This window comes from Macaca thibetana, chromosome 14, assembly GCF_024542745.1.
Source record: "Macaca thibetana thibetana isolate TM-01 chromosome 14, ASM2454274v1, whole genome shotgun sequence".
NCBI lineage: Eukaryota > Metazoa > Chordata > Mammalia > Primates > Cercopithecidae > Macaca > Macaca thibetana.
In genome coordinates, this window is record NC_065591.1 from 109,726,836 (window position 1) to 109,740,291 (window position 13,456).

Here is a 13,456-nt window from a genome sequence, read left to right on the forward strand (position 1 = left end):
AGGGCGAATCCCTGGTGAAACCCCACCTCCAAGTCGAAGACAATTTAAAACCTGAAAGCCAAGCTACAAGTTAAATCTTCGGACCAGATTGAGAACCTGTCTTCCCATTTGGCACATTTTTCTCTGACTGATCCCCACCCTTCACCTATTTTACATACACCTACCCTTTCCTAACTGGTTTTCTACACTGTTGTGCTTACCTTTGAGTGGTGTCTTCACTTTAACCTTTTTTGCATACTCACAAACCAATCAGCATGCACTCCCTATTCTCAGTCCAGAAAAAGCCCTGGACCCAGCCACAATGAGAAAAAAAAAAAACACCCAACTGTGAGGGTGGGGAACCACCCCCCTCCCCATCTCCTCTCTGCTGAGAGCTGGTCCATCACTCAATAAAATTATTCTCTGCCCATCCTTACCTTTCAACTGTCAGCGAATCCTCATTCCTCTTGAACACAGGACAAGAGCTCAGGAACAAGAACTACCAAATGAAGGTACAAACTACAATACAGGCAGGGTGGGATGTGGCCGTGTGGGTGGGGCATCAGACCTGGAGGGGGGCGTTGCTGGTCAGAAATGTCCTGAGTCCCTCTTCTTTGGTTTCTCTGAGAAAAAGGGCAGAGTTCCAGGGATGCACACACAGTCCCAAGCACGCATATGCACTTGACAAACAGACTTACAGACACGTGCTCCACACCACAATGAAATCCAAATCCACAGACTGGCCACTGCAAATCATATGACTGCAAGTGCATGCACACACACTCTTTGAAGCAGGGGTCAGCCTCCAAGAAAAAGTGATGGACAGTCTGTCTCCCATATCCTCACATCTTTGGTTCATCTGGAGATGGCCTCAGATGAGCCAAGTGACACAGAGGTATGAGAGACTGAGGATGGGCTGAGGTGTTACCCAGCACTCCAGTAGTGCTATTACCCAACACAAAAATTGGTCTGAATATCAGATTTCAAGCGAGCGAGGGAAACCCAAAAGAGGCTGGGAGAAGTCCTTATGGAGGCTAAAGCAACTCCATGTTGGATGCTAATCCACAGTTTTGGCCATGTTGGCTTCTGAGTCTCCCAGAAGGCCTCTGAGATTCCCAGCTTATCAAGTGCTCCTTGTGTAAGTGCAAGCACTTACTGTAAATCTGGCCCTTAGGTCAAATAACTTTGATGTTACCATACTTCAACTGTCCTACACATCTTTTCTGAATCACCCTTCCCGTATGGTCTGTTTGCCCTGGGCCTGGGAGTGAAGCATGGAGACACAAACGTGGCTTCTGTTTATGTCCTTACAAAATGTTTTTTTTCTAAGGAACTGGATGTGTCAGTTCCTGCAAAAGGGTCTGGCTGCTTGCTGCTTGTAGAAAGAATGGATAATAAAGGAAAATCTGCTAGCTGCCATGCTAGCAGGGGAAGAGCAGCAAACAATTCCACTCTTCAATTCACGGGGGGAGCACAGGGGTTTTTTAAGAAAGGATCTGAAATGTAGAAAAGGCAAGGGTGAGGTTAGGAGGTGCCAGGTAGCATGACTTGTTCGGGTGGTCCTCTTTAATTATGGTCTTAATTGGTGGAGGGGCTGGTGCAATCGTGGATCCTGCCAGGTTATAAATTAGTTACTCTTTAGCAGGGTGTAGGTTCAATTCCGGAAGTAAGCTTTTGCTGGAGAGAGAATTCCGGAGGTGCCTTGTCCCTATCAGGATGCATCTCCTGAGGCATCTAAGGAAATATATGACCAGAAAAGAGCATAGCGTGTGCCTAACAAGCACGTAGGTAAATAACCGTGCATAAGGCACAGGAGTACAGTATGGGACAGGAAAGGGAGTGGATGTTCACAGCACATCCTGAGGCTGTATTTTAAGATGAGAGGTAACATACACACAGTTTATCTCAAAGTGATATCTTGAGGCCCAGGAGGGGAGAGAAAAAAGGAAAGAAGAAAAACTAAGTTTAAAACACGGTTTAAGGCCAGGCGCGGTGGCTCACGCCTGTAATCCCAGCACTTTGGGGGGCCGAGGCGGGTGGATCACCTGAGGTCAGGAGTTCGAGACCAGCCTGGCCAACATGGTGAAATCCCGTCTCTACTAAAAATACAAAAATTAGCCCAGGCGTGGTGGCGCATGCCTGTAATCCCAGCTATTCGGAAGGCTGACGCAGGAGAATCGCTTGAACCTGGGAGGCGAAGGTTGCAGTGAGCCGAGATTGTGCCACTGCATTCCACCTTGGGCAACAACAGAGCGAGACTCTGTCTAAAAAAAAAAAAAATCGCGGTTTGAGGCTCAGCTATTAAGCTGCTGGTTAAAAGCCTCTTTCTTGGGCCTCTCAGTTTCCTGGGACTTTGGGGGCAGGTCTGCATAAACTGCTTAGTCGTAGACCCCCCCTCCAACAATTAAGTAGGTGACTACGCAGTACTCATTCATCGGTGTCCTCAGACCCCCACACGGAGGCCCTGGGGCAACGCCAAGACCCAAAGCCCCGTCCTGGCGCCCTTGCCCTCAAGCGCCTGCAACTACCTCCTCCCCATTTGGAGCGGCCGCGGCCACATCTTCAACGCCAAGCCGTGGCACGCCCAGTAAAAGCGGGTCGGACGCCCTCACCCGACCTTCCGCACTCAGGGGCGAGGCTGAGCCTGGCCACCTGCCCCCCAACACTTGCACACACACACACACACACACACACACGCACGCACGCACGGCCTGCAGGGCTACCTGGACCACTTTGACCCGAAGGCACTGGAGGCCCAGGGGCAAGGGAAAGGAGGGGTGGCCAGAGCCCGCTTCCGCCCCGGGACAGTCTCGGGTTTGCCCCAGGCGGGCTCCCTGTGGGACGTGGTTCCCCATCCACGGCCTCGGGGGCGGGGCGTCTGTAGGCAACGCCCCGCGGACGTCAGCCCGGCTGGGCGCGGGCGGAGAGGACGGCGCAGCTGTCAGTCCCAGCCTAAGGGTCGCTGGAGGCGCGCAGGCCGGCTCGGCTCCGGCCCCGGACGATGCGGCGTGCCCAGGATGCTCCCGCGCCTCGTAGTGCTGCTGGCGGCGTTCCTCAGTCGCCGTCTTGGCTCAGACGCTCATGGTAAGGCTCTGGGACGCGGCCTTTCCCTGCCCTGCCCTCTCCGCGCCCGCTCCGTTAAAAGTTCTCCATCCAGTGGAGAGCCCTGGCTGGCTGGCCCTCTGGGGAGACGGGTGCCGGGCCGGGCTCCCTTACTCTGGCAAACCTGAATCTCAGGCTTACCTGTTGTGGAAGTGGAAGAGGCTGAGGCTGACAGGAACTGACGGATTGGGAAGGATAGAGAAGTATGTGCAAGGCCAAACCCCCACCCCGCAAACCTCATCATCCACCCACTTCTCCATGAGCCTTAAGTTTAGATCTAGGTTTTTTGCTGTTTAGGTTCAAATGACGGGACTTCTTGTCCCCTTGGGGAATAATTTTGATCTTCTGACTCTCCCTTCTCCTAGTCCTTCAACTAACCGCTTTCTGTCCTCCTCCCATCTCACCTTCATCCCTCCCTGATCTCCGCGATCTGATCCCCCGTGCTCCACCTGTAGCCCCCAACTCACTCCCGCTGCCACCTGCCTCCCTCTTCCCTTAGTTCAGGCTCCTAACCCAGGCAGTTCTCTGGCCAAGTTTCTGCCACTAAGAAAAGTAAACCCCAGAGAGAGAATGAGAGAGCCCGGAGTTGGAGGGACCAAGAGCAGAGACAGAGAGCAATGACCGAAACTGCTTCTTCGTGACACCAAAATACAAAGTAAAACATGCAGTCAGCCATTCACGTGATCGAGAGCTGAGTCGGGGACGTGCAGCCCAAACACCACAAAGACTCCCTGCGTTTTTCACTTTCCGTCTAATGTTTCGAAATCAAGGCACTGACGCGAAGATCAAAGACGGTATAAGAAAGAAAGCAAGAGACAGATGACAGCATCCCCGAAAAAATAAATAAAAAACAGGTGCATGATTAGAGAGATGTCGAGAAGTTAGAAAACTAGGGAGCGGAGCAGAGTCGCTGTCAAATGGAGAGAACTTAGGGGTCAAGGAGGAGAGAAGGGGAATCAACCAGCCATTGGCCTTGCACATACTTCTGTCTGCTTGATCAGCAAGACTCTTAAAGTAGAAATGTTTGTTGCATTCTTACAAAGAAGACAATGGGTTCAGCAGTGTTTCCCATGGTGAATGGTGTGTACTAGGGGTAAAGGGAGAGTGGAGCTAGGAATTGGTATTGAGTATCTTGCCTGGGAGCTACGGGTGCCAGCTCTTGTGGGGATGTCCTCAGTCATGTGTAGAGCCAGAGCTGACTTATTCCATCTGTCCTTGCCCAGCCAGGGATTGGGCATCTGGCTACAGGCAAAGCCCTTCTAGAAACTAGGGAATGAGGCAAGCACTTAGCTTGGGGAGCCCAGGAGACCTGTGAAGAGAAGCAGGCAGATGTCAGCAAGCGGGCTGTCTGTGTACTTAATGAGATGGCTTTGAGCTGGAGCCTGGGCCAAGCCAAGTTGGGGACCAGGTGTGGGGATGGGGTCAAGCCTAGGAATAGTGCTAGAGCAGAGACAGGGATGGGGCAGAGCCAGCGACTAACACATCTGAGAGCTTATTGCCAACTTACTTAGCCCTCGGCCCCTGCCTTCTTCCCTGGGAGGCATCAGACTCAGCTTGGCTGTTCTCAGCCACCACTGCAGCTTCTGATCACAGACAGCACAGGACAGTGATTTAGGGAGACACATTAGCTCTAGAATCAGATATATCTGGATTCATATGCCCACTCTGCCCCTTACTGGCTCTACTGGCCTCGGGTGAGTCACAACCTCTCTGAACCTGCCTTTCTTCTTTGATAAAATTGGGGTCATCCATGCCTGCTGTGTAGGGCTACTGTGCTAATTAAATGGAACATATGTAAAGTACTTAGCCCAGCACTCAGCTCATAGTAAAGCACTCAAGAAATGGTAGCTGTTATATTGCTTGCCACCATCCCCAGCCTCCTCCTCATCCTTGGGGGGTGGGTCCTCCCAGCTGTGGTACTGACATTCTTCTCCCCAGGGACAGAGCTGCCCAGCCCGCCATCTGTGTGGTTTGAAGCAGAATTTTTCCACCACATCCTCCACTGGACACCCATCCCAAATCAGTCTGAAAGTACCTGCTATGAAGTGGCACTCCTGAGGTGAGGAAAGGGGAAGAGGGAAGGGGAGGGAAGAGTGAATCCCTGCCTAGTCCCACACTCCCCTAGTATGGGAAGATACCTGCCTTGTTAATGAAGTGAGTGCCTGAGGGCCCCTGACACAAAGCCAGCAGATGGCAAGTACTGATTGAGACTCCTGTGTTGAGCAATATGCCGGAGCTCTGGGTGAAAAGGCCAGAGCCTTTGCTCACTCCAGAGTAAGAAAAGCCTTTGCACCAAGGCTTTTCTTTTTTTTCTTTTGTTTTGTTTTAAGACAGCTTCTTGCTCTGTCCCCCAGGCTGGGGTGCAGTGATGCAATCTCAGCTCACTGCAGCCTCTGCCTCCTGGGTTCAAGCAATTCTCCCACTTCAGCATCCCTAGTAGCTGGGATTACAGGAGCCTACCACCATGCCTGGCTAATGTTTGCATTTTTAGTAGAGACGGCATTTCACCATGTTGGCCAGGCTGGTCTCAAACTCCTGACCTCAGGGAATCCGCCCACCTCAGCCTCCCAAAGTGCTGGGATTATAGACATGAGCCACCACCTCTGGCCTCCGAGGCTTTTCTGTCTTACTGGAAAAGCAGGAGAAGCATCCACAGTATAGCCAGACAACAGGGGAACCCTAATGACTGCAAACACAATGAGAAGGGAGAGACTGGGCTGTGCTATAGGAGCTAGCAAGGCTTTCTGGAAGAGCTGGGATTACTCGTATTCCTGTCTAAAAATCTTCTAGACCACATGGAAATTGGTACAGGGTCCCAGGACCAAGGGAGACCCCTCACAATGAGCTGCCGTGGACTAGAGGATATAGCCTGAGGGCTGTCCCAGTTTCTCCCACTGTGGGAGCTCTCTTCCTGGCCTCTTGCGTCTCCCTTAAAGGAGGTAGGATTGAGCACAAGCTCCTTTCCAGTGCCTAACCTCGTGTCTCTTCAGGTATGGAATAGGGCGCTGGAACTCCATCTCCAACTGTAGCCAGGCCCTGTCCTATGACCTTACCGCGGTGACCTTGGACCTGTACCGCAGCAATGGCTACCGGGCCAGAGTGCGTGCTGTGGACGGCAGCCGGCACTCCAACTGGACCGTCACCAACACCCGCTTCTCTTTGGATGAAGGTGCTTTTCCTCCCTTGATTTAGAACATGTCTCTGAAGTCCCTTCCAGCCAGGAACTCTAGTCTAGAGCTTTTCTGTCTATTACCATAGCTTACCATGTCAGCCAGGCTCCCTGGCTGGAGAACTAGTTGCCCAAATAGGGCAGAACTTTGGAGAATGTTAGATAAAATAGAGCCCAAGTTGTTTAAGATTTCAAAGGGAACTGGAGTTTTTTATCCTACAGAAGAGAGGTCTTGGGGTGGATTGGGGCAGCTGAGTCACCAGGTCCAGGCCTGTGAACTTGTTTTTTGAGGGAGGGTTCAGGGAGAGGAAGCGAATCCATGAACACTCAGCATAGGGCAGCAAGCAGTAGGCAGAATTCGGGTGAGCCACCCGCTTCTTTAGGGGTGAACACCCAGGGGTCATCCCTTTGAAATGGGAAGTGCTACTAAAGAGAAGTTAGGGATCCCTTTCTGGAGAGGTAAGAAGAAAGGATAAGCCCCCAGCTCAATGGGATTTTGCATCCCACCAGTTGGGATTAAGAAAGTTTTGTGTGCACAGAGACCTTGCTGTAGGATTCAGAGTTAGAGCCGATGGTCTGGGAGGTCATTGGCTCCCCAGTGCCTGCTCACCGGGCACTGCTCAGCTGGTGCAGAAACATTTCCCAGCAAGGGTGTTTCAAATACCTATTTCCAGGGCCCAGGCTCGGAAATCCAAGCTAACTGTGTCTTGAATGGGCCCACGGCATCTGTATTTTTTTTTTTAATGTTTGGTTCTTCTTTGTATTCTGATTTGAGCAAGGCAATTATAAAAAGACGTTTTTGAGGAACTGGCCATATTTGTATATGAAATGGTTTTTAGGGCATATTACTAGGTATTTGTTTGTTATAGGTGATAACAGCATGGTAGTTATATTTACAAAGGTGTGATATGTGAGAGATACATACTTAAGTAATTAAGAATTAACTAATACAGTGCTTGGGATTTTCTTTAAAATGCTAAAGTAAATTTCATGTGGGGATATTGATGACCCTCCCCCACCACCAATTACTTTAAAATTGGCCTAGCATTTGCAATTACTAAAGCTGGGACTTTGGAAATCATTATATTCTCTTCTACTTTTGTGTCTATCCGAAATTTCTACATAAAAATGTAATCAATGCAATTTATCACATTAACTATTCAGAAAAGAAAACGACATTTAAAGAGAAACTCAGCAAAGTTAAAGTAGAAAGAAAATGTCCTAACCTGTAGAAAGGTATCTATCTACACACACCTACCGTAAATATTATGCTTAACAGTAAAGTGTTGGGCTGGGCACGGTGACTCACGCCTGTAATCCCAGCACTTTGGGAGGCCGAGGTGGGCAGATCACCTGCGGTCAGGAGTTCAAGACCAGTCTGGCTGACAAGGTGAAACCCCATCTCTACTAAAAATACAAAAATGAACAGGGCCTGGTGGCATGCACCTGTAGTCTCAGCTACTCAGGGAGGCTGAGGCAGGAGAATCACTTGAACCTAGGAGGCAGAGCTGCAGTGAGCCAAGATCAAGCCATTGCTCTCCAGTCTGGGCAACAGAGGGAGACTCTGTCTCAAAAAAACAAACAAATAAACAAAAACAAAACAGTAAAGTATTGAAAACATTTTATAAAAAAAGTTTTTGTTTTATTTTTAATTGGCAAGTAATAATTCTGCATTTTTATGAGGTACAGTGTTATGTATACATAATACATATATACCTTGTGGAATGATCAAATCAAGGTAATTAGAATATCTATCACCTCAAATAGTTAGCATTTCTTTGTGCCAGAAACATTTAAAATGTTATCTTTTAGCTATTTTGAAATATACAGTCCATTATTATTACTGCATTCACCTTGCCATGCAATAGGCACCAGAACTTATTCCTCCTGTCTCACTGTAACTTGGTACCCCTCTCCTTGTTCCCTATTCACGTCCCCCCACCTGCCTCCTTCCAGCCTCTAGTAACCCCTTCTACTCTCTACTTCTAGGAATCGAATTCTAAAATAATTCTACTTAGATTCTATACCTAAGTGAGATCTTATGGTATTTATCTCTTTGCACCTGGCTTATTTCGCTAATGATGTCCTCTAGGTCCATCTGTGTTTTCCCAAATGACAGTTTCCTTTTTTTTCAATTTGAGACAAAGTCTTGCTCTGTCACCCAGGCTGGAGTGAAATGGCTTGATCTCATCTCACTTCAACCTCCACCTTCCGAGTTCAAGAGATTCTCCTGCCTCAGCCTCCTGAGTAGCTGGGATTACAGGCACATGCCACCACGCCTGGTTAACTTTTGTATATTTAGTAGAGATGAGGTTTCACCATGTTGGCCAGGCTGGTCTCAGACTCCTGACCTCAAATGATCCACCCGCCTCAGCCTCCCAAAGTGCTAGGATTACAGGCGTGAGCCACTGGGCCAGGCCTCAGTTTCCTGTTTTCCAAAGCTGAACAGGATTCTGTTGTATACACATACCACATTTTAAAAACTCATTCATCTGTTGGTGGGCATTTCCATATCTTGGCTGTCATGAATAATGCTGCAGTGAACGGGGATACAGGTATCTCTTCAATACACTAATTTCAATATCTTTAGTAAATGCAAACACTAGGCCAATTTTAAAGTAATTGGTGGTAGGGAGGGTCATCAATATCCCCCCATGAAATTTACTTTAGCATTTTAAAGAAAATTCCAAGCACTCTATTACTTAATTCTTAATTAAGTAATATATACCCAGTAGTGAGAATTGCTGGATCACATGGTAGTTCTATTTTTAGATTTTTGAGGAATATCCATACTGTTTTCCACAATGGCTGAGAAATTCACCACCAGCGACATGCAAGGGTTTCCCTTTTCACCACATCCTTGCCAACACTTGTTACTTCCATCTTTTGGAGAATAGCCAATCTAACAGGTGTGAAGTGGTATCTCATTGTGGTTTTAATTTGCATTTCTCTGATGATTAGAGATGTTGGCCATTTTTTCATGTATCTGTTGGCCATTTGTATGTCTTCTTTTAAATGTCTATTCAAGTCCTTCGCCCATTTTAAAAACAGGTTTATTTGTTTTCTTGTTATTGAGTAGTCTGAGTTCCTTGTATATTTTGGATATTAACCCCTTATTCAATGTACATTTGTAAATATTTTCCACCCATTCATAGATTGTCTCTTCACTCTAGTAATTGTTTCTTTTGCTGTGCAGAAGCTCTTTAGTGTGATGCCATCCCATTTGTCTATTTTTGCTTTTGTTGCCTGTGCTTTAGGGATCATATCCAAGAAATCTTTGCCCAGACCAATGTCTTAGAACTTTGCCCCAGGTTTTCTTCTAGTGGTTTTTATAGTTTCAGGTGTTACATTTGTCTTTAATCCATTTTGAGTTGATTCTTATGTAAGGAGTGAGACAAAGATCTATTTTCATTGTTCTGTTTGTGAATATACAGTTTTCCCAACACCATTTATTGAAGAGACTGTTCTTTTCCCATTGTGTGTTCTTGGCCCCTTTGTTGAAAATCAACTGTGAGTTTATCTCTGGGCTCTCCATCATATTCCATTGGTTGATGCATCTGATTTTAGGGTATATGTATTTTTAATGTGCTCCCCAAGATGCCCTTACATTCTGCCACATTGACAAACCTGTGGCCTAGGTTTTAATTAAGCTTAATTCTGGAGGCAAAGTCTGCGGGGGGACACCCAAGCCTTCCTCAGCTCTCAGGTCTCATGGTTTTGCCCCCCCCCCCCACTCCACTCCATTTAGTGACTCTGACAGTTGGCAGTGTGAAGCTAGAGATCCACAATGGCTTCATCCTTGGGAAGATTCAGCCCCCCAGGCCCAAGATGGCTCCTGCAAATGACACATATGAAAGCATCTTCAGTCACTTCCGAGAGTATGAGATTGCCATTCGCAAGGTGCCGGGAAACTTTACGGTATGGAGTTCCCCAAGGCCCCAGAACCAGAGCTCCCTTGGCTTCCCTGTCCCCTGGGCTGGAAGCACCCTTGTGTGCCATTGGGAACTTTGCTTGTGGACTAAAGGGAGGGTCTGGGATGGTAGGTGAGCAGAGGAGGGAGCAGAACCCACCTCAGCCCTCAGAGCTATGCTCTTGTGAGATGCTCCTCAAAGGCATTGCCTACTAGGGCAATTGGGCACCCCAGAGCCTTTCTAGATGAAGCAATATGGCTCTGAGAGGCTATGTAACCTAACAGAAGGCACCCCTGGTATGGGAGAGCTGGCATCTACAAAATCCACCCTCTTTCCTCTCCACCACAGCTGATTTCAGCCCCTTCTGAGAAGATCCTCAGCATCTATCAAACACTGCTTTTTCTTTTAAAATACAAAATACAATTATGGTCATTACAGAGATCATGTGCTGCCTTGGTAATTGTGAGGGTTGTTATCTTACACAAAGGATACTGAAGGGGTTTGGCTGAAATCACCTCTCAAGGCCCGCCAGCTCTCAGTGTCTGTGTGCCATGAAATAAAATGATTTTGTTAATTGCTATCATTTTTGTTCCAGTTCACACACAAGAAAGTAAAACATGAAAACTTCAGCCTCCTAACCTCTGGAGAAGTGGGAGAGTTCTGTGTCCAGGTGAAACCATCTGTCACTTCCCGAACTAACAAGGGGATGTGGTCTAAAGAGGAGTGCGTCTCCCTCACCAGGCAGTGTGAGTCAGCCGGGCTGCTCTCAGCATGGGGAGGGAGACTGGGAGGGCCTGGTGCAATCCAAAATGCGTGCACCCGGGAAGCTGGTGCCAGCCACTGTGTTAGGTGCTGCTTCATATAGCTCTGCATCCTTAATAGGAGAGAGGTCCTACTGTCCTCGTTTTAGAGATGAGGGAACTGAGACTCAGTATTAGCAGCTTCCTAGGGTTGCACAGCTAGGACTTGGTGGCAGAACCAGGTCTCTTGTGATCTAGGGTCCTCCCACTGGAGCGCAGTGATGTTTCCCAACAACATCCCCCTCCCCCAGGCCGTCGTCAGTCAGCTGTGCTAGTTCCTGTTGTTAAGGTCTTCTGCTGTTCTTCCTCAGAGCCAGGGATACAAAGGGCTTCTCCTTACTTCCCCTACTCTGCTCCGCTCCTCACCAGAGCTGCTAACGTCAGCAAATCCTGCTCCAGGCTGTCAGTCAGGTGCCGGGGCTATGGGGGGAGGGAGAGAATAGAGGACGTGGAGGCCAAGGCCCTGCCTAGGAGGATCTCGCGTCCCGGCTGGGGAGATACAGTGTGCACAGAGGAGACTGTAACAAGCAACTCTCTCTGGACAGCTGATGAGATGTCCAGCGCCCAGTGAATCAGGCCAACAGTAAGTGCTCTGGGAGGGCCCCGTCCAGTGTGGGCAGGGTCTGGCAAAGACGAAAGTGACTCCTGCTAGATCTGCAACAAATTTCAGTTGATGAAGGACACTCAACAGCTCAGTGTCATTTAAGTCTCAGTGCAGAGTAAGGCACTAAGTGGGTATCAGGCAGCCTTAAGAGGTTTTCATACATTCTTTCACTGATACATGAAATAGTTCTGTTCAAATCTCAGCTTTACTACTTTTGAGGTGTATGACTTTGGGCAAATTACTTAACTTCTATGTGCTTCAGGATACTAATCTGTAACAATGGGGCTGATGATAGTATTTACCTCCTATAAGTATAAAAGTTAAAAGAATCTCATGGTATTGGTACGTGGTCAGTGCTGTGTACTTCACAACTGCCTTATGAGGTTGGTGGCTCCGAGAGAGTAAGTAATTTGTCCACAATTGCACAGCTAGTAAGTGGTGAAGCTGGGACTTGAACCCGGATCTAGCAGCCCCCAGAGCCTCGACTCTTACCTGCTATACCATCCTGCCTCGCTGTTCTGTTTGCTGTGATGAGAGTAGTGTGCAGAGAGCTGGAAGCAGTCAGTTCATCTCCTAAGGGCATCCTTCAGGGCATGGTTTGGAAGACCAGGTGGGGATTCGCAGAAACCTAGACTCATCTAGAGCTGTGGCCTGTGGGTTGCCTTGGGCCACTGAATGGTTCCTGACAGTGGCCAATGGATTTCATGGGACCAGAGTCCTATGACAAGAATCACCATGCTCCATGGGGCCAGGCCACAAACACATCTCTCTTGGCCTGCAGATTTCACCGTGACCAACGTCATCATCTTCTTTGCCTTTGTCCTGCTGCTCTCCGGAGCCCTGGCCTACTGTCTGGCCCTCCAGCTGTATGTGCGGCGCCGAAAGAAGCTGCCCAGGGTCCTGGTGAGTCTTGCAAGGAGGTCACTGCCCCATCCTTCCCAGCCACACCAGAGCTTCCAGGAGGGCAGGGAGCTCTTTTCCTCCCAGACAGTCCATTGCCTCAGCTCGCCTCTGTTCTCAGCCCTGGTGTGATTGGGAGATACCTTCATCAGTCTCTGTAGGGACAGAGGGAGGAAGTGAACATGAAGCCCAGTACCAAGAATGTTGCCATCCAGTAGCTCAGATAAGACACATGGAATCACAAACCTCAAGTGACCACGAGCCATTTTGGTATGATCTACTAGTAGCTGGCCATGGACTAGCCCCTGTGCATTGCATCTCTGATAATGAGGCACAGTTTTAACCCCTTTTCATAAGTGAGGAAACTGAGGCACAGAGAGATTATTACACACACAGGACCACACAACCAGGAAGCATCAGGGATGGAGCCCACTTTCCCACAGCTAGTGGCCATGGGTATTCCACAACAGAGAAAGAAGGAAAGGCCAGAAGTGCTGGTCCTTGGGTTGCTATCAGAGTGGGCCAGAGGAGAGAGGACGCTGGGGGCCGGTGGGGATGCTGGGCCAGTGGGGAGGGGATGCAGGCTGAGGCAGGGAGGGGCTCATGAGGAGGCCAAGCCCTCCTCCCCTCCCAGGGTGTGTCCTCTTGCTACATTGTACTGACAAATGATACATTTGTGACAAGCCAGCCTCCAAAACTCAGCTTGCAAAGATTGGGCAGCATTTTCCAAACCTCGGCCTGTCTCTGGCCTGGAGTTCAGGCCACATAGAAGGTTGCCCACCATAGCCCCCATAGCTGGCACTACTGCATGATGGCCAAGGGATCAGCTGGGAAGGACCCAGCTCCATCTGCAAGGCAGGGGCCCCACAACTGGAAGGGGAATCTCCAGAGGGATCCTGGGATCTCTAGGGAAAACAAGAAGAGAGACAAGTGCAGTGGCGCAATCTCAGCTCACTTGCAGCCTCCACCTCCCAGGTTCTAATGATTCTCC

The 13,456-nt window shown here is 48.9% G+C and overlaps 2 protein-coding genes across 6 annotated transcripts in view; one reads left to right on the top strand and one right to left on the bottom strand.

Annotated features, from left to right (window-relative positions):
• IL10RA (interleukin 10 receptor subunit alpha) overlaps positions 1–13,456 on the top strand; it is a 442,741-nt gene that overhangs the window by 424,504 nt on the left and 4,781 nt on the right. The window contains exons 2-7 of the mRNA XM_050758409.1: positions 2,896–3,063; positions 5,020–5,140; positions 6,072–6,250; positions 9,999–10,168; positions 10,757–10,907; positions 12,347–12,468. Coding sequence (XP_050614366.1) covers positions 2,997–3,063; positions 5,020–5,140; positions 6,072–6,250; positions 9,999–10,168; positions 10,757–10,907; positions 12,347–12,468 — 810 coding nt within the window. The 5' untranslated portion in view covers positions 2,896–2,996. The remainder of the gene's footprint in view (positions 1–2,895; positions 3,064–5,019; positions 5,141–6,071; positions 6,251–9,998; positions 10,169–10,756; positions 10,908–12,346; positions 12,469–13,456) is intronic.
• FXYD6 (FXYD domain containing ion transport regulator 6) overlaps positions 1–13,456 on the bottom strand; it is a 286,618-nt gene that overhangs the window by 145,491 nt on the left and 127,671 nt on the right. The window contains exon 1 of one of the 5 annotated variants that reach the window (XM_050758475.1): positions 2,635–2,638. The exons of the other annotated variants lie outside the window; for them this stretch is intronic. The gene's annotated coding sequence lies outside the window, so the exon portion shown is untranslated. Of the gene's footprint in view, positions 1–2,634; positions 2,639–13,456 lie in introns of those variants that run through there. 5 annotated transcript variants of the gene reach the window in all.